The 19,847-nt window shown below is 30.8% G+C and overlaps 1 protein-coding gene and 1 non-coding gene across 7 annotated transcripts; both read right to left on the bottom strand.

Moving 5' to 3' along the window:
• Positions 1 to 1,100: 1,100 nt before the first annotated feature.
• Positions 1,101 to 16,279, bottom strand: LOC111620887 (breast cancer anti-estrogen resistance protein 3-like). Of its 6 annotated transcripts, none has more exons than XM_023362894.1 (10): positions 15,940 to 16,279; positions 8,434 to 8,552; positions 7,408 to 7,519; positions 7,259 to 7,331; positions 5,746 to 5,833; positions 5,425 to 5,670; positions 4,948 to 5,204; positions 4,246 to 4,887; positions 4,005 to 4,173; positions 1,101 to 2,399 (listed from the first exon to the last, which is right to left on the bottom strand). In XM_023362894.1, the coding sequence occupies exons 1-10, from the start codon at positions 15,992 to 15,994 to the stop codon at positions 1,902 to 1,904; spliced, it is 2,259 nt and encodes a 752-aa protein (XP_023218662.1). In that variant the 5' UTR covers positions 15,995 to 16,279; the 3' UTR covers positions 1,101 to 1,901. The 6 variants fall into 6 exon arrangements, with proteins under 6 accessions (XP_023218662.1, XP_023218664.1, XP_023218667.1 ...); XM_023362896.1 differs by having other exon boundaries at positions 4,246 to 4,875; positions 15,940 to 16,277; XM_023362899.1 differs by having other exon boundaries at positions 15,851 to 15,954.
• Positions 11,319 to 11,392, bottom strand: Trnat-agu. The gene has a single exon. It is a non-coding gene; the product is annotated as a tRNA-Thr (tRNA).
• Positions 16,280 to 19,847: the final 3,568 nt, after the last annotated feature.

Here is a 19,847-nt window from a genome sequence, read left to right as displayed (position 1 = left end):
CGACATATCCAAAAGGACCACCCCCGAAAAATTCTTGGTGATTTAACGACCCGTCCGGATCCGAACTCGGGTCTCTCAGAGCGGCAGAGCTGCCACCTTGATCGCAGAGGTAAACTTGAAATAGCTCGTAGTTTTTTTTTTTTTTTTAATTTTTCCTCTCTACTGATAATAAAAGATTTTTTCGTTTCTCTTATATATTCGGGCAGACTCGTAGGACACAGCGTATTCACACTACAGCTGAAAATTTCAGATGTTCTGACTTGAACTCAAATTCCGGTTCCTCAGAGCGGCCGGCTGATGTCTTTACTAACTCAGCCATCCCGATAAGAGCTAGAAAATGTTAGTATATGTATATGGAAATACAAGACGCCATATCCTGCCATAGCTATGCAATTAATAAAAATCCTACAGAGCTCAGAACAATGGACAAATTTTGAAAGATCAATATGATTACATTGATATAAAACTTGTTTCAAAGAAAAGAAACACTTGTAGTTGATCGCGGTTCGTGCTTCATCAACGGTCTAACAGCGTGGAGTTTTCCAGACTTTCTTCAAATATGTAATTCACCACCTAACTAGGGGCCAGTTTCCTATATTCCTTCCAGAAGGCATCCCACTTTGGGAAATTGCTCAAGTGTTGCATTCCTTCCTCTATCAATCCATTCGCGCTACACTTTAGGGGTATGGCACTAGAGAAATGGGTTGAAAATTACTAAGCCAGATTATTGCCCTTCAAATCTTTAGATGAATGCAATAGAGAATTTGTATTGTGATTCAAATATACACATTTTATTTTTGAATTAAACTTTATTATAGATTTTTTTTTATTACTGAATATAATAATTAAAACGTTCACATTTTTTTTAAATACAAATTTTTATTCCAAGTAAAATATTTTATGATTTATGGATCAGAATGATAAAGTTAACAAAAATTAACTTATTTGACGCNTTGTATACTTAATGTAATTTTATTTTATTCAAGAAAAATAATGTGAATTGGAATAATTGTTGACCAACTGTTGTAAATTTATAAATTACTCATGTAATAACCCCCTGTAACAAGGCTTGTTTTATCTTTAAAATTTTAGTAAAAATAAAATATTTATAATTATATATTCTAACCTTTGTCTATCACACACACATACTATATTTTGTACATACACTTACAGGGCCATGGAAAGGGGAATTTTACCCCAGGACCAGAAAGTTTAGGGGCCTGAAGTGATTCCTTCCCATATAAATTAATGTCATTTTTACTAACAAATAAAATCTATAAGGCCTTTTACTAATAAAGAAACATTCTACATATTTCATTTGTTAAAGAAAAGGTAAAAAAAAAGGCCTTTTATACAAGCTCTCCATAGCCCTATATACATTGTACATATACATATTTACTTATTTATAAATAATAGACAAAGGCTAACACAGGAAATTATTGATTTATGAAAAATATATAGTTTCTTAATTTTAATAATTGATATAATTGCTTTTACTCTTAACAAATCAATAATCTTTTGTTAAGAATAAAATTGTACAGTCCTTTACAAACCAAATATTACACTTTATTTTTTCATATTTTCATTAAATGTTTTATTATATCAACAATTTTAAAACTATGATTTTAAATAATTTAGAAATGATCACTATGAAGTAAATCATTAGGTAAGTATTTAAAAAAAAACAATAATAAATTAGCACTCAGGCATAAAGAATCCAGGATTTTTATCCATTAAAACTACTCCAAGATTTCTTCTATTAATTAAAAAAAAAAAGAATAAATGAAAATCATAATTGCTTCTATGACTAGAATCGAATTTATAATAAAAAATATTTTGATATAGATTGTATTTTCCGTGTTTAAAATATTCATTTTTGATTGATGGATTGAAGTAAAACTTTATCTGTGTTCAATCCTGTTGGAAACTATTGCTAAAAGTTGTTCGAACTTTTCGTATCTTTGCACTGGATCCACATTAGCCGCTTTACTTCCCCACAATACTTTCAGATGAAATTCTGTTCTAAAAATGTCTAGTAACAATGGTTCGTGATTAATGTTAAGGATAGATTCTCCATTCCTGCTAAACGAGGAACTTTGTTGAGAAATTTGCCTCCCAATTGTTAAATGGTTTAAGAGCATTTCTAAACCGTAATCCACGGTGGACATTTCACCTGGAGAATCCAATATTTCTACAATTTCACTTTCGGAATTAATGTCTCGAATGCGATCGAATACAGAAACCAAAGTGATAATATAAGGTATACAAATATTCTGGATATGGAAACTGGAAGATTCCTGTATAGATTTTAATGCGGGTCGTAGCTTGGTTTCATACGTCAAAGCAGTTTCTGTATAAGTTTGTCTTAAGAGTAACCAAACGTTCTGTAGTCGAGTAAGCTGTAAAATTAATAAATAAGCAATTTTTAATTAAAAATTAAATTCATAATATACATTTAATATAAAACACATTTATTAAAATAATTTAAAATTGTACTGTGTATTCAAATCCTTTAATTTTATAACCTTTACTATTATAATCCAATAAAATAAAATTAAAGCTTTTAAAAGAGTGTTAAATGTAATATTTGTTTGTTTAATTAATAGGTTATTTAATATCTGAAAAATAATAATGTAATCTGTAAAATCAGAGGATATTATTTGATTTTTTCCTACATTAAAAGTTATTCCTATGTATTCAAATTTAATTCATTTTNTCGTGTTTATTTAATGGCATACTTTTTTGTCCAGTAAATTAACTCGGAAACCTGATTTATAAATTCTGCATAAATTATAAAGTTCTTTTTGCAAATATTTTAGGGCCCCACAAAACCTCCAGCGGTTCTGAGTGTATTATATGCTTATAACATCAGTGGGGCTTCATAACTCCACGGGGCCCCGCGAACAGCGTTCAAGCATTTTTCTTAGGTGAATCCCCCCTCCGATATCCTCGTTCATTTTTTAACGTTGTGCCAGTGCACCCCGCGCCACACCGACAATCTAGGGTCCCCAGATGTGGCCCAAATTTAAAATTTCGATACTCTTACTACAATAATCAGTTTGTTGAATATATACAATTTTAAGATTAAGAAAAATAAATTATTTTTCTTATCCTGAAATATTATATTTAAAAAAAAAAATGGTTAAATGTTATTTTTAAATAAAATAATGAAGTTAGTTTCTTTCGAATTTTACTTCTAATTTAGAGGAAAGTGCAATTTTAATAAATATAAATGCATCCTTGAAACAAAAAGAAAATCGATCAAACAACATAAATTATTTCTTGTTAAAGAGGAATATTTTTCTCCTACAAAAGGGAGAATTTTGCAAGAAAATAATTAACCATAATTAAGACTCGTTGGTAACAAGACAGAATTAAATATCACCCACGACTTATTAAGTTAATAAGATAATTTGCATATGAACAAGATTAAAAATACATTATGTGAATTTGTTCAATTACTAGATTCATGTTTAGTTCTTTAATTTAAAATTACTATTTTAAAGTTAATAAAAGATTATAATATAACAGGGGTGGCCAAATTTTGGCACAATAGGAACCATATACTAACAAACAAGTAAGTATAAGGAATAAGTGAGAGCCTCATCATATATTAGAAAGAGATAAAGAGGAATAGCACCAGGGATCCTATGGTGCTATTCCTCTCTTCATGGAGATCTTTCTATGGTCCATAAAGCTTCATGGGGATTCAACATCCACAACATCGCTCAAAGTACCCAACGGAGTACTTATGAGTGGTGATATGGGTGTTGAATCCCCAGAAACTTTATGGTACGCTAAATTCTTCTTCATTCTGAGTATACTTTTTACATCATCCTTCCAGATTACTCTCCAGAGCAAAATATTAGTTAAGCCATTGCTTAATCCTAAATATATGTCTAGAAGAGTCGCAGTTTGGCCAACATGGTAATGTAGTATTCAATACAAGAAACAAAAGCATGCTTATAGAAGATTTTTAAGTATTTAAACAAATTGATCCATACCTGAGGATGTGCCAATCCTTGCATAATGCATGCAAAACCATATAAATTTCCAATCGTTACTTTCGTTTCGATAGCTATTTTAATCCATTTATTTATCATTTCAATAATTTCTTGTTGGGAACCACATAATAAACAAGTTATGGTTACAAATAATTTTAAACATTCTATCCTGTGCAAATTAGAAATTTATAATATTAAAATATTATATTTTATATTATTAAATAATTAAATTTATTTTTACCTCTCTAAAATATCTTTTCTTAACTGTTTTCCTTGGGGTAACAGCATTAATTCCAGACCCGATACTACTCCAAATCCGAGATCCTCCTCCTTACCACACTTCAACATTTCTAAATCCACTTTTGTTAAGTGGACAGCTAACAATCTGGGTCCATATTCCAAAAGCATTGTTCGAACTTTCGATATCGCTTGACTATCGAGAGGTTTATTTTCCGATGCCAACAACGGTGTTTTATATAAATTAAGATTTATTGATGATGGAAGATTAAGAGAAGAAATGATAAATTGTTTCGATTTATTATAATCGTCGTCAACAATCTTCCTATCTAGAAAGGAATGTCGAGTTACACCCGAAGATTTCCTCGAGTTTTGAATGTTTTGCTCTTCGATTTTTTCGTATGGAGGAAGTTCGGCAAAGTCGTCATCATCATCATCATCATCCAGACTAGGTAATCTTCTCACAGATATTTTTGGTTTTTCAGTATACTTCTTGGATGGGACTCTACTAGGCTTTGGTGGTGGTTTATCCTGTTCTTGTTGGTTTGGAAACAACTCTCGCTTTTTTTGGGGTAATTCTGGAGGTTTTATATCTTTCTTTATTACAACGGGGCTCGAATTCGAGGGAATATATCTGAAATTTTGTCTATGAAATTGGTTTTTATAGAATAAAATTTTTGTCAACGAGTTTCTAACTAGTACTTACCTTGAAGAAGATATATCTTGGTTCTTCTCGAGTGCTCGAGCAACATACTGCATTTGGCAATCTAAACCGTATCGTGATAAATAATACGTAAGAGGCATATTCCTATTTATAGGACGACTGATGGAAATGGACGAAGAAGAGAAAATTACTTGTTTGCTACCAACGTAATACGTTACTAAATCTTGCAACGTATCAAAGCTTTCCTTTTCAAATCGATATTGAATTTTTTCATAAATTGTAAAAGGCTGAAGGACAACCTAAATATCAAATATACAGACTATAATACTTCTCACAAGGTTCTTTAACGTAATTAAAGAAAATTTAGGCATTATATTATGTAATATTTATATATAAATACGGTCGACCCTCGATTTAACGTATTAATTACTGAAAATCCGTTAAATCGAACGTGTTCTTAAAAATTAAATAAATAATTTATAAAGTTTATTTTGTAAATATATTAAAAAATTGAATTACTTTATTAATAATAAAATGAAGCGCCGATCCGGACCAGCGACAAGTCAACACGTAATCACCAGGTTTCGACATACAGTCACGTATTAGAAAATCTCCATCCTGAGCGACCAATTCTTCAGCCCTCTGCCTGGGAATGGTTCCATGATACCAAGCGTGGCTTCTAACATCATTAGAATCTAAGCTTAATTCCCATTCTAAGGCAGCTTTTAATTCCGAGGCACTAGCGTTAGGTCCAGCGAAAGGTTCCTAAATACACTGTGTAATTCGCTTATCACGTGACTAAAAAAATAACGTTAAATCGAATAAAAATCTGAGACTTACCATACTCGATCTATTACTCGATTTACCGCTAGACATTCGACTTCCTTGATAACTGTTAGGCCAACTGCGCTGTTCCGGGGAAGAGCGACTGGAAATAGAAATAAAATACGAATAATTTCCTTCCTACCCCGTTTTAATTCCGCAACAAACTGTGAGATTGTTAAATTGGAACGGGTTTACATTTTGTAATATCAGTTTATGAAAGTGTGTTTATTTTAGAAGCAAACACTTGTTAAATTTAACTCAGCAGATACTTGATCACTTACATTGATAATTACGTCAGAATAAATATATTTTACGAACAGATATAATTCATTTGTATACAGTAAGTATGTTTAGAAAGCTTTAATAAAAAGTATAAACCGGTAAAGTTTGTAAATATTTAAATATTTAGCGATTTTCACAGCTGTTAGGGGCTATATAACAAAGGGAAAGTGTGTCGAACAATCGGGGGATCGGTAGAAAAATGACTTCCCCCTCCAGATTTTTACATATTCGAGGGTCCTTTTACATTACTTAGGAGGCCTTGAAAAGTCGAGAAATGCAAAAAAAGTTGTGGTTTTTTTTTCCTGTATGTAAGGATAATATTAAGTTTAATAAGTCCTGTGTCCTTTGTTGAATATATACAATTTTAAGATTAAGAAAAATAAATTATTTTTCTTATCCTGAAATATTATATTTAAAAAAAAAAATGGTTAAATGTTATTTTTAAATAAAATAATGAAGTTAGTTTCTTTCGAATTTTACTTCTAATTTAGAGGAAAGTGCAATTTTAATAAATATAAATGCATCCTTGAAACAAAAAGAAAATCGATCAAACAACATAAATTATTTCTTGTTAAAGAGGAATATTTTTCTCCTACAAAAGGGAGAATTTTGCAAGAAAATAATTAACCATAATTAAGACTCGTTGGTAACAAGACAGAATTAAATATCACCCACGACTTATTAAGTTAATAAGATAATTTGCATATGAACAAGATTAAAAATACATTAATGTTTAGGATATTTGTTGCCAAATAAAAAAAAAAAGAAATTATATAATGGAAAATTTGTTTTTATTGATACATACTTATTATTTTCTGTAATAATATTTTCAAAAAATCCATTTTAATATTAGCATTTTCTTGTATTTTACTTGTTTTCATCCCTAATAATCACTACTAACGTTCGGGAGATATAAAAAGTGTGAGGCTATATCTCCCTAACCAATGGTCCAATTTTTTTGAAAATTTATAGGAACATTCCTTCCTAATACACAAACTCCATTACAAAATTTCAGAAATTTTCGACCAAAATTAAAAGAGTTATTAAGCTTCGAATTGGGTGAACAAAATCGTGCTCCCCCCACACACATACTAACATCAATACATAAAGGGAAAAAAATCTCTGTGTTTTTAATTTCTCGACGTTTCAAGGTTTCTCTCCGTTATGTAACAGCCTGGAAAGTAATATTATAAATTAATTAATAATTCTCGAATTTTATAAAATGGATAAAATTTCTTTAACATACTTGTTAGGAACGGTTAAGTTGATGCAACTTGCGCTTCGATTGGGATAGCCAATTTCAATTTTCATTTTAAAACCTGTATTAAATAGCCATAATATCAGCACATAACACTATTAAAAAATAAAATAAATAATAATCGAGAAATTTCTAACCTTTTTTAAATTTTTCTCGAAGAATTACTAACGAGCTCATTATTCTAGCTCTGTGTGAACCGTTTTTGATTCCCAAAGACTTGAGATCCCTTTCAGAAAAGTGAAGAATGTCCTGAAAATCAAAACAATCTTCTTTGTAATTTCAGTTATTATATTAATATATACAGTAAAACTTGTCTAAAACGGAAACCTGCCTAAACGCTAAAAACTTCTTCGGAAACAAGCGATTTTCTATGTTAAAAACAACCCTGTCAAACCCCATGGCATTCCGGTTTATACAAGTTTTACTGTATATATTTTAAGACTGAAAATAAATAAATAAAAATGCAGGAAGGCGAAAACAAGTGCAAGTTCTCATTACACAGTGTTTACTTCCCAAATGGATTTTTGACTTAAAAAAAATATTTGCAGAGGGGTGGAAAGCTTTCAAAGATTACAGGAAACACAACAAATTTTAAGTAAACTGTATATTGGAATACAGGAATACATCGTCAACGTTTTTTGAAAGAAACTAAAATTACATAGAATCAAATTTTAAGTTTTCTTCTCCCTCCTTTGATAGGTTCCATTTCTCGCCAATAATTTAATTAAGATTTAAATAATTAAAATAATAACTATATTTTGTATGATTTAAAACTTTCTCGAAAGCATCGTGTACAGATAATAGAGGATCCAGTAAGCTTTAGAGGGGAGCACAGAGAGAAAACAATACACTTTACAAGATTTTTTTAATTCTTGAAGTACCCGGCTTTACTCGATATAAATCCCCATAAGGAGTTGGGGGCAGTGGCGTGTTATCCTATAGGCAAAAAGAGCAATTTTCCGAGGCCCCCACTAGCAGGGGGTACCAAATCAATCTTTTATAAGAAAATATTTCCCAAACAAAAATGTCTGAAGTCAACACTACTGTACTTGAGGTCCCCCTAATTCAAATTTACTGAAGCTATAAAGTGCCACTTGATGGGTGAGCGATTAAAATCACAAGTATTCAAATTCTTATAATTCAGATCGAATTTATTAACTTACCTCAACACCTTTGTAATTATGAAATTTAGAAGAATATTGAGGAAGATCTAAATTCTTTAACCAGGTAGAGATCTCCAGGTGAGGTCCACTGTGAGCCATTTTAATTTTCAATTTATGACCTAAAATAATATTAATTATAATAATTATCCTATACAAAATATTGAAATAGTACATTAATAAAATTTAAATTATATACAATATTTATGAATTTAATTAATTAATTTCGTGCCAAGTTTTAATATATTATACAGTTGCTGTATAGTACACGAATATATATTACTTACAATTTACCAATTTTGTAACGTATTTTACATTATAATTTGTAATTAATCTTACGATACTTTCATTGAAATATTAAGTTACTTCTTATTTAAAATAATATGTAAAAATTTGATTAATTAATTACATTCGTCGATTAATTTGCTGTAACACTAGAAACAACTCTTACCTACGATCGAAAAATTATGAGAAGAGAAATACAACCTACACGATTACATCACAGGAGACTAAAAGGCAGTTACGTGTCAAGCTAAATCTGCAGGTAATCTTATCACTTATTGCTATGGCCGGTTATTGATTTCAAACATCATTTCCTATCATGTGACATAGAGATAACGAGACAATATACCTTGGTATTAGTCGTATTAATCTATATTCAGTTAAATAAACAACTAATTTTAACAAATTTCACTTAAATACAGCGCCGGATTTACCTTCCAAGGGGCTTCGAGCAATTAAAATTTTTCGGGCCACCTTGCAACTAAAAATAAAAACAAAAACGTGAAATTCAGAAGAAAGGTAGAAATTAAAAGAAAAATTAAACTCGTTTCAGTTGCGCTTTATCCTATGGGCAAAAAGAGCAATTACGTGTGGCCCCCATCAATCTGGATCCCAAACCAATCTTTTATAAAAAAATATTTTCTGCAAAACATTCCCCGGAAGAAAAGTTCCGAAGTTAACAGTGTACGCGAGGCCCCCCTAATTCAAATTCGTCCGGGCCCCACGAAACTATAACGCGTCACTAATTCGTTTATCTTTAATATACATTACAATTTCTTAACGCATAAAGGGAAAGGAGGCCCCTCTCAGAGCGGGCCCCAAGCAGTTGCTTGTTTTACTTTCTGGTAAAATCCTCCACTGGTTAAATATTTAATTTATTTTTAACACAGAACTGTTTTAAAGTATAGCCTATATATATATTTTTTGTAGCACAAGAGGGGAAGATTAAGTGACTTTGTTAAAAATAAAAATCTAATTACTTACAAGTACACAAGAAACTATTTTATTCCCCATAGAAAATTAAAAAAATAAAAATAAAATAAAATAAAACATTAAAATTTCTTACATTATCAAATTGTAATTTAAACGCTTGGCGTAAAAAGAAATTAAGGAAAAAGTAGGAAAATTTGATATTTTTAACTGTAAATCTCGATAGGAAATATGAACTTCACTCGGCTATTCAATATTCATTAATTAAAATGTAACGGCGTAAGAAAAATAACTAGATTATAATTGAATTAAAATATACAAAACTGTACTCCGTATCGAATACTTAATAAATAAGAAAAAGAAGTAAGTAATTTCATCAGACTAATTATTTTGATAAGCCAATACCACTTTAGTTGTTGTTGAGTCTTAAGGCATTTTTATGTTTATTGAAAGTGTTCTTTACGTTAATTCAATTCTACGATAAGCCAAGTGATATATGGTGAAACCTGTGTAAGCCGGACTGATACTATGCCGAATACTTTTCTTTGGAGTTTTTTTTAAAACAGTGTCCTATGATCGAGGGTGTAAAGTTACATACGGTAAAACCCGTTCAAAACGTAACCCGAATACAACGGAAACCTGCCAAATTAAACAAAAATGTTCCAGTTTACACAGGTTTTACTGCATCTCAACACTTTTACAATTATAATTTATGGAATCGTGGAGGGGGCAATGATGAATTTGTATTATTTTTTTAATATTTTTTTACCTTTAAACCATGCTAAAATCAAACTCAAAGTAAATCATTGCTTCGATTTAATAACATAAAAAATAAAATATTAAGTATTATAATCACACTAAACAAACTGTTGAATGTTAAATCATGATTTATTAAAGTAGAGAAGTTCCAAGAATTATTTGAAACTTTACATATGTATCAAGACATGTGGTTGGCCGGCCACACAAGTTTTTTTCGTCTATAAAGACGAGAAATGCAAGATAATATATCCTTGAATTAAGTACGAATCAATTTTGATATAAATTAGAACTTCAGCAGTAATTTAATTGCTATATTAATAGCTCGGCAATCGTTATTTAATGATAAAGCATTAAAAATAACCCAATTTTCCTGGTAAATTAGAGAATATATTATGAAAAACTTATGAAGTGTAACAATAACAGGATGCTCTGGAAGTTGTTAGCCTTTAGTTGATAAATATTCAACAGAATAACATAGTTAAAGTATTCCTTTTATGTGTAGTGTGCTATTCAAATAAGCTATTGAATGTTAGGATGGCAAATAAATGTTCTTTTATTATGCAAACAATTAAAAAGAATCGAAGTTGAAAGGGAAAAGTTAAGTGAAAAGTTACAATGGAGTAAACGACCTTTACTCTCGAGAAATCTTAATCAACTACAGCTTTGCAATTAGTCAAGGCAAATATAACTCAGGATATAATTAATTAAATCTTAATATATTGTAAAACCTGTCTAAAACGGAAACTTGCCTAAGAGGTACCGTGCGATTCCAATTTATACATGTTTTATTGTAAAAATAATTATTTTATAAGATAAAATACGTTTAATATTGTTGGAAAATAAATAAAATTATACTAAATCGACTTTTCTGTTTTAAATTAAGCTAATTTCTTAATTTAAAACATAAGAATTAACCGAGGCACCGGCGAGATTCGAACTCGCGATCTCCTGTTTACTAGACAGGCGCTTTAACCAACTAAGCCACGGCGCCTCTTGTGTGACGTTCTCTCTACTTTTACAATATTTTAATAAGCCAACTTATGACGTATAATTTACTTTAAAATTGTAATTTTACAAAATTACTTTATCCACTTTTGTACATTAATGTAAAATTCCGAAGAGAATAGTTGATTATTCAAATCAAATTTCGAATATATTTGCATTCGTCGTTCAAAATGGATTTAAAAGCTACTCGTATTGGTGTAAAATCTATCCAAAACGGAACCTGGATATAACGGAAACCTGTCTAAACGGGAAAATCTCTTCGAAACGAAGTGATTTTCGAAGTATGTTAGAGACAACACTGTTAAAAACGAAAACATGCCAAATCGAAAAAGTATTCCGGCTTACACAGGTTTTACTGTATCGAAGTGTTCAATGTAATGTAGTTAAATGCGTAAAGGACAAGGTCAAATGTGTGTTATAAACTCATTCTAAGACAAGTTAATTTTCAACGTTTTCAAGGAAGCGAGAAAAACGTTGACGTCACATATCTTTATTGTATAAAATTAAATTAGTTTTCCTTCACAAACAGGTAAAATATCCCCCTCGAAAATACCATAAAGTTCGAATAAAACGTCGAACTTTTATGTACAGCGAAACCTGTACACAAACCGAATATTTTTTTCCGGCTTGTCAGGTTTCCGTTTTAGACAGGTTTTATTGTATTAAAGATTTTTCGAGAGAAAACATTAGATTAAATTATCAGTTTGTACGAATTTTAAACTTTGAACGTTTACCATTGGAACACATTAAAGACTAAAAGTTAAGACGTTGCATATCAGCTGTATGATTAAACTTTCAACTTTTCGATATTTATTCGACAGTTAACTAGTAAATCAATTCAGTGACAAAAGGAAAGTCCGAAAACTCCAATTTAATAATTAACGCAGCATGAGAAACCATGTCAAACTGTCTTATTAATAAATGTCAATAAATAATGCGGTCGCTGCTAGATGCGTGCTGATAATTGCAACCAAACACATTATAAATAATAAATAAAAACTGCTCATTTATAAACTTTTTGTTCGTTCTAATTCCATATTTTTACCATTTAAAAAAATTACTCTAATTAAACAAAATCGAGTAGGTATTTTAAAGCTAAAATATAATTAAAATATACCTTTTATTTTAGAAAAATCCAATGAAAATAAGCGGAAAGATTCCCGAAACACTACACTTTACTAAGGAGGAACTGCTGTCATACTTAGTGGAGACAATTGTGACATTTTTCTTTTATTCGTGACAGCGTGACGGGTATATACGCTTCAAAAATAATATTTAATAAGATAATGGCTCCATTACTCGATTTATTACTTCATTGGCACATGAATTTCTCCATTTTCAATAAAGAAATTTTAAAAAATTACATAATGCTTTATCGTATTTTTAAATTCTATTCATAAGTCGATATTTCTCAACCGAATGCCATTACACAATTTGTTTAACAGGAAACTATCCTTTATTTAATTTAATTATTTTAAATATTATATAAAGAGACGTGTGACTGGACGAAAATAAAAATCGTAGTGTTCTTACGTCGTACGTTAGTCATTGAGCATACAGATGGAGGGGGAGAGACAAATATAAGCTGGAGTTAAACATCTGTTGGTAATATTTATAAAGGGGAAATTAGGTTTTAAGTAAAAATTTTCTGTAAAATACGAATTTTAATATTTAAAGCACCTAGTAGTAAATGTGTTTTCATTTAAAATGCAGTCGTTTAGAACGAAAGAATTAAGAATTCTCTGTTTCGATTTTAATTTTTAAGAGTGCCACTTGCGGCTCTAATAAAAATAACCTTGTTTTAAAGTACTGCACTTACCGTATCGAGTGGAATTGCGAAGTTTACTGTTGACACCACCCATGACTCGCATTCACAGAGCTATCTGTTTCGTCATACGCTCGAGAATAACTGTCACTTACCCTCGAGCTGACTTCACTCACTCTCCATCACTTGCTCAACATATGTTCTCATTTCGAGATTCAAATGTGGACCAGTACATGCCGCCATAAGACATATGTTTTCATTCGCTTTTCAAGCAAATATATACATATATATAAATCCCTCCTTTAATAAACGAATTAATCGATAATTACCATCATCTCTGGACTCGTAATTTTTATCGAAAGGAATAAAAATAAAACGTGGAATATTTTAAATTGTTTAAATATTGAATTATTTCCTTTCTTATCAAGGTAAGATGTAGGTTTAGGATGATGCTATTGCTTAAAATAGTTGCCATTAACGTTGGCGTATTATGCGCAGGTTACGGGCCGAAGTATGTTGTTTTAGTGGTGATCGTGTTTATTTAATGGCATACTTTTTTGTCCAGTAAATTAACTCGGAAACCTGATTTATAAATTCTGCATAAATTATAAAGTTCTTTTTGCAAATATTTTAGGGCCCCACAAAACCTCCAGCGGTTCTGAGTGTATTATATGCTTATAACATCAGTGGGGCTTCATAACTCCACGGGGCCCCGCGAACAGCGTTCAAGCATTTTTCTTAGGTGAATCCCCCCTCCGATATCCTCGTTCATTTTTTAACGTTGTGCCAGTGCACCCCGCGCCACACCGACAATCTAGGGTCCCCAGATGTGGCCCAAATTTAAAATTTCGATACTCTTACTACAATAATCAGTTTATAAAAGATTTATTTGGCGCCCACTGTTAGTGGGGGCCCAGACAATTTCTCTTTTTGTCATATGATAACGCGCCACTGACTAACCTCCTTATTTATTTATTAACTATTAAAAAATTAATTACAATAAATAAATTTTTATCTGCTAATAAAATTAATCGCAGTAAAATGAAGCGGATAGTACGAAATTTTTTAAAAAAGAAAGAAACTTAATTATTTTTTTTTCCACGTTAGAGAAGAGATAGAGCACGGAAAATATTCTCTTTGATAAGGCCATTTTCTTCTAATTCCCCTTTTAAAATTCATCAAATGATACGAACAATAAAGAATCGATCAAACCGGAGTAGAAAAGAGCAATACACAATGAGAAGAAAGAAAGAGTTGTTATTATGCAACCTTGAGAAGCATTTACGTCCTTTATTGATTTTAAGAGAGATAAATAGATGCTTATTTTAAAATATTTTTAAAAAGAAAATGCCTATTGAATGAATACAATAAAAATTTTTCGAACCAACGCACCTTTATTTAATTATATAATATTTAAATATGATTAAAATAGATTTATATACCAAACTACAACAAGCGAGTCGAGCAGAAATTAAGTACACGGTTAACATGATTAATAGACTATTCCAACACAGTCATTATCAATCTACCCAAAAATATTTTAAAGAAAATAGATTTTTCTCATCCCCCCGGACACGTAAAAATATTTGGTGTCTCCATCTAGTGTCAGTTAACACGTCTATCTAGTGTGTATACAGTAAAGCTGGACAATGCAAATTTAATCTTTCTTCCGTCGACGGATTATTTACTTTCTAAATAAATAAATTTGTAATACAGTAAAAACCTGTGTAAACCGGATATATTGGCAGGTTTACGCTGTTTTTAATACAGAAAATCGCTACGTTTCGAAGTATTTTTTTCCCGTTTAGGTAGGGTTTTACTGCGCGAAAACAATACACTACAGAAATTTAATATCATTTAAAATAGATTAAAAATTAGTAGTAACTAGACAATTTTCTAGTAAATTAAACTGGTGTAAAGTAAATTTTAGAGGGAAAAACTTGTGTGTGTGAATACAGTACAGTTGTAAACAATGTGTACAGGTTGCTGTGTTACTCGATGAGTAAGTTAAATGATACGGTACAAAGTCTACGTAATTGTTTTTATCTAAGCATGATTATTAAATTTTAGTAATTAGCAAAACTTCTTCCCGTGTATTACGTTTCATTCTAATGAAATTTATTTATTTATCTATTTTTATGTGTAATTTTTCATTTTTACTTTATTTCGCAAAACATTCCACAGTCAATATTTTTTTTGTTTTTTTTTTTTTAGTTTGAAATTATTCGTGCGTATACGGTTGAAAAACTCGAATAAATGACAACTCAGCAAAATGTCGCGCATACTTAAAGGAATATAAATTGCTTTTTCTCATATTTTAAATAATATTTTATAAAATCACATTACGGGATGATTCAAATACACGTTTACTAATATCCTAATGGGTAATTAACTTCGTTACGCAAACGGATTTTTCGAATATTTTGCAATTTTACTTATTGCACAATCGTAATTGTTTACGTCTGTTGTATTTACAGAAAGTATTTTATATCGATTTAGTTTAAAATGCATCTTACAAATTTAATTTCGGACATCTATCTATTGTTTTCTATCCGTTAAAATACTAATAATCCCCCCTCCTCTGTTTATAACTCCGAACTAAGAGGGGTGGCCATCCCTGTTAGTTTAGAGCTAAAATATAACCTTAATTCTAAATGTTTTTAAAAATAATTTACTTACGAGCTGAGGAAGACAAACGTAACTAGGGAAAACGATAAGAGAAAACACAACGCAACACGTAAAGCATGTAGTTCTATATAACAACCTACCTAGCAGATGGTGTCTCTCCGAACAGAATGCACCTGCAGCAATCGTGCCGGTCATGTCACTTCACACAACGCCGACGGACAACTTTACCTGATTACCGGTTAGTCTTGTATCTTTCTAACACACTTTCGATATAATCCACTTCGATAGAGATCGAAATGACAAGACACAAGTGATTCGATTCTTAGATTCTTCTACTTTCTTACTTTAACTTTGGCCAAATACAGTTTACTGTTTTATTAGATATACCGTGTTTACGGTTTATTTTATGAAAGGCAATGTCATTGATAAGATATTTATCAAAACTTTTCACTAAGAAGTAATAGTGACAACGCAGGAAGCTCGATTGTAGAAAGTCGAAACCGGTTGCTTATAGATGTCATTCATAACGAAATGTCCTATATATATTTGGCTTCCGGGTAATAAATAATATAATAACCTTCAAATATATAAATTAGTTTCATAATATTGTTTAGAATAATATATATATTGATTTAATGCCTTCATCTGAGTGGAAAATATTCATTTTATTTCCATAATCCCCCCTCCTTCCTATTGGCTGTGAAAGCTGGGACGGGTTAAATTTAGGTAAATTCGTAGAAAATGTGGTGTGAAGTAAAGCATTAAATTCGCTTAAGAGGTTTTATTAGCCTTTCGGGTGTCTTTGGGGGATTCCCAGGAACGTCTTTTGATAATAAGTTAAAGCCATTAGTAAAACAATTAGAGGCCCTCCTGAGTTAAAATAAGTCTAGTGTCTATCGCCTAAATCTGTTTTCGAAATTTTCTATTAATATTACGGTAAAACCTGTGTAAACCGGAATCGCTCGGTACCGAATATTTTTTTCCGTTTTAAACAGGGTTGCTTTAAACTAGCTTTTAGGTGTAACAAATACAAAAGGCCTATACAGTAAAACCTGTTTAAAACGGAAACCTTCCTAAACGGAACAAATAATTCGGTACCGTGCGATTCCAGTTTACACAGGTTTTACCGTAATTCAGGTTTTACCGTAATTCAGGTTCTTCTTTGGATAGATTTTACTGTATGGTAAAATACAGTAAAACCTATCCAAAGAAGAACCTGAATAAAACGGAAGCCTGCCTAAACGGAAAAAAATTCTTGGGAACGGTGCGATCTTCTATGTTAAAGACAACCCCTTTTCAAAAAGGGAAACCTGCCAAGACATTCCGGTTTACACAGGTTTTACTTAGTCGCTAATTTTATTCAGGAATGATGAGGGACGTCGTATAGAAATTTTCTCATCGCTAATTACAGTTAAAATAATAGGAAAAAGCGTATCCTTGGCCTAGTTGTTTTACTATATATACAAATATCTTTCGATTGTTTAGTATAGTAAAACCTGCGTAAACCGGCATCGCGCGGCACCGAATATTTTTCCCGGTTTGGCAGGTTTCTGTCTCGAACAGGGTTGTTTTTAACATTGAAAATCGCTTCGTTCTGAAGTGTTTTTTTTTTCGTTTAGGCAGGTTTCCGTTTTATTCAGGTTCCGTTTTGGACAGGTTTTAATGTATCATTCATTCAATTTTTCGATATTCGATCGTTTAATGCTTGTTTTTATAATTTTTTTCTTTTTTTAAAGATGCAAATGGCAATTTGTGATTAATAGTTCACAACGGCGACAGCTGGCACTAACAACGGATTAGCAATGTTAAGCAGATGCCATTTTCTGTTTGGCATTCATCACCCGAACAATGTCGTGTCTACGCAACACATTAAACATAAATGCCCCCTCCAACAATAAAAAATTCGGAATATTACGCGATTTTCTTAACGATTATATTCTTCAATACAGTTAAACCTATCCAAAATGGAACTCGAATAACACAGAAACTTGCCTAAACGGAAAAAATTCTGAGTCCGGCTTACACAGGTTTAGCTGTAGGATAACTTGTTTTATTTTTTTTTTATTCTTGTTTACTCTTGGAATTGATATTTAGTTTGGTAGATGAATTTAACGAGTGTTGACGTATTAGGGTCGAGTTCGACTATAAATTTACTGTAAACTTCGTATCTTCTTTTCCCTGGTTGCACGCAACTTGGATAATAATAATGTTATAAAAAAAAATCCCCCCCTTGTTTACCGAATAGAGATGGGAAATCTTGGTTTTACCCTTGTTATCCCTCTTAATTACTGGAATATTATGAAGTTATCATCAGTTTTAATCTAAAAAATAGATAATTACAGGATATAAATTAAAGATTTTCGTATTTTTGATATAATCGCGTATAAATATTATACTAGCATTTAAATCGAGAGCTTGTATGACGGGGATAGAGGTGGGGATAGGACCCCGTTTGCCTCTAAGCGGGCCTTTTATTTTTTGAAGAAATGAAATGAAGGGCCTCTAAGTTTTAAGCCTCGGCTTCCTAGTTGTTACTTAAGTATAGGCCTTAATAAATATTTTAACAATTACAGATCACTTTTAATTGTTAAAATACTGTATTTAGTAGGGCCTATCCTACTTAAATCCTTAATAAGTGATACTACTCATCAAAGAAATTTAATACGGCAATACACATTCATCAGAAAATAAAGGGATGTATTATGCCTAGGGATATTTATCATCTCATTTCCAGCTTCTTCTTCCTCTTTCTTAAAACAACAAAAGATATATTTTATTGAAAGTATCATATAAAAAAAAAGTTGTGACAGGGTATGTAATTTAAGTAGGCGTTTTAATCAATTAATAAGAAATTTAAAAATAAAATTATTACGCAATTATCTTAAAACATGTGGAAACGATTTCGTCATAAGCTCGAGCTTTATTGGATTTACATCATTCACGTTGTGAAAACTTAAAAAAAAAAATGGCGTTGACCTTGTGATTACTGACCTCGCAACTAATGTTCGGTGTCTCCATCTAGTATATAATTTTTTTCCTAATTATTTTAAATTATTTTACTCATAAAAGTGCATAATTATTCACAAGATAATGCTTAAGACTTTCGTGTAAATCCATATTATTTTTTTTAGTTTATAAAAATAAGGATAAAAACAAATATTTTTGAAACGTTTCGTGAATCAAATACGTATGAATTATTAATTTTGTTTTAGAATTTATGTGAAAGAATTTGCTTTTTAATATATACTGATGCAAGATTTGCACGTTCACGTCTCGAAATTTGACATCTTTAACCCGAGCAGATGTTATTCAAAATACGTTAACGCAACTATTAGTGATGTCATGAAAAAACCATCAATGGCACTAATGGCATTCATCAACATCGCTATAAAACATTACTAAAATGAATTCAAAAAATATTCGCAGAAACCCTAAAATATAATTAATATGTAATAAAAAGTAAAATAAATATCTTAGCAACGTTGTTGCTAGACTTTCCCCGTCATTCATTTGTTTTCATCCTTAATAATTGCTACCATTATAAGACTTCAGATTAGTTAGGGTGATGGAGCCATATTTACCGAACCAATAGTCCGATTTTCCCGAAAATTTCTAGAAACCTTATCTCCTGTTACACAAACCTCCCTGCAAAATTTCAGAAAATTTCGACGAAAGGCACGGGAGTTATTAAGCTTCAAAATCGTACCACCACACACATACATACAGTAAAATACCACAAATTTTTTTGCATTTCTTCACTTTTAAAGGTCTCCCGAGTCCAAAATATGTAAAAATTTTGAGGGAGGAGGTTATTTTTTAACCGATCGCCATACTTTTCCTCTGTTATATGACAGCCAGGAAAGTAAAACTACTCAAAAATATACGTCTAATGTAAAATTAAATAAAATTCACTAGAACCGTAAACATAAATTAGTTTAAATGTTACATTTAAAATAAACAAATATTAATGTAAATAAGTTATCTCGTATTCAAATTTACAAACGAGTTAACGAATTAATTTAACATAGTAATAGAGATTTTAGAATTT

The sequence above is a fragment of the Centruroides sculpturatus genome, unplaced genomic scaffold, assembly GCF_000671375.1.
Source record: "Centruroides sculpturatus isolate CEXI.00-Female unplaced genomic scaffold, Cexi_2.0 scaffold17, whole genome shotgun sequence".
Taxonomy (NCBI): Eukaryota; Metazoa; Arthropoda; class Arachnida; order Scorpiones; family Buthidae; genus Centruroides; species Centruroides sculpturatus.
The sequence above is the reverse complement of the archived record's forward strand: the minus strand, read 5'-3'. Positions and strand labels throughout refer to the sequence as shown.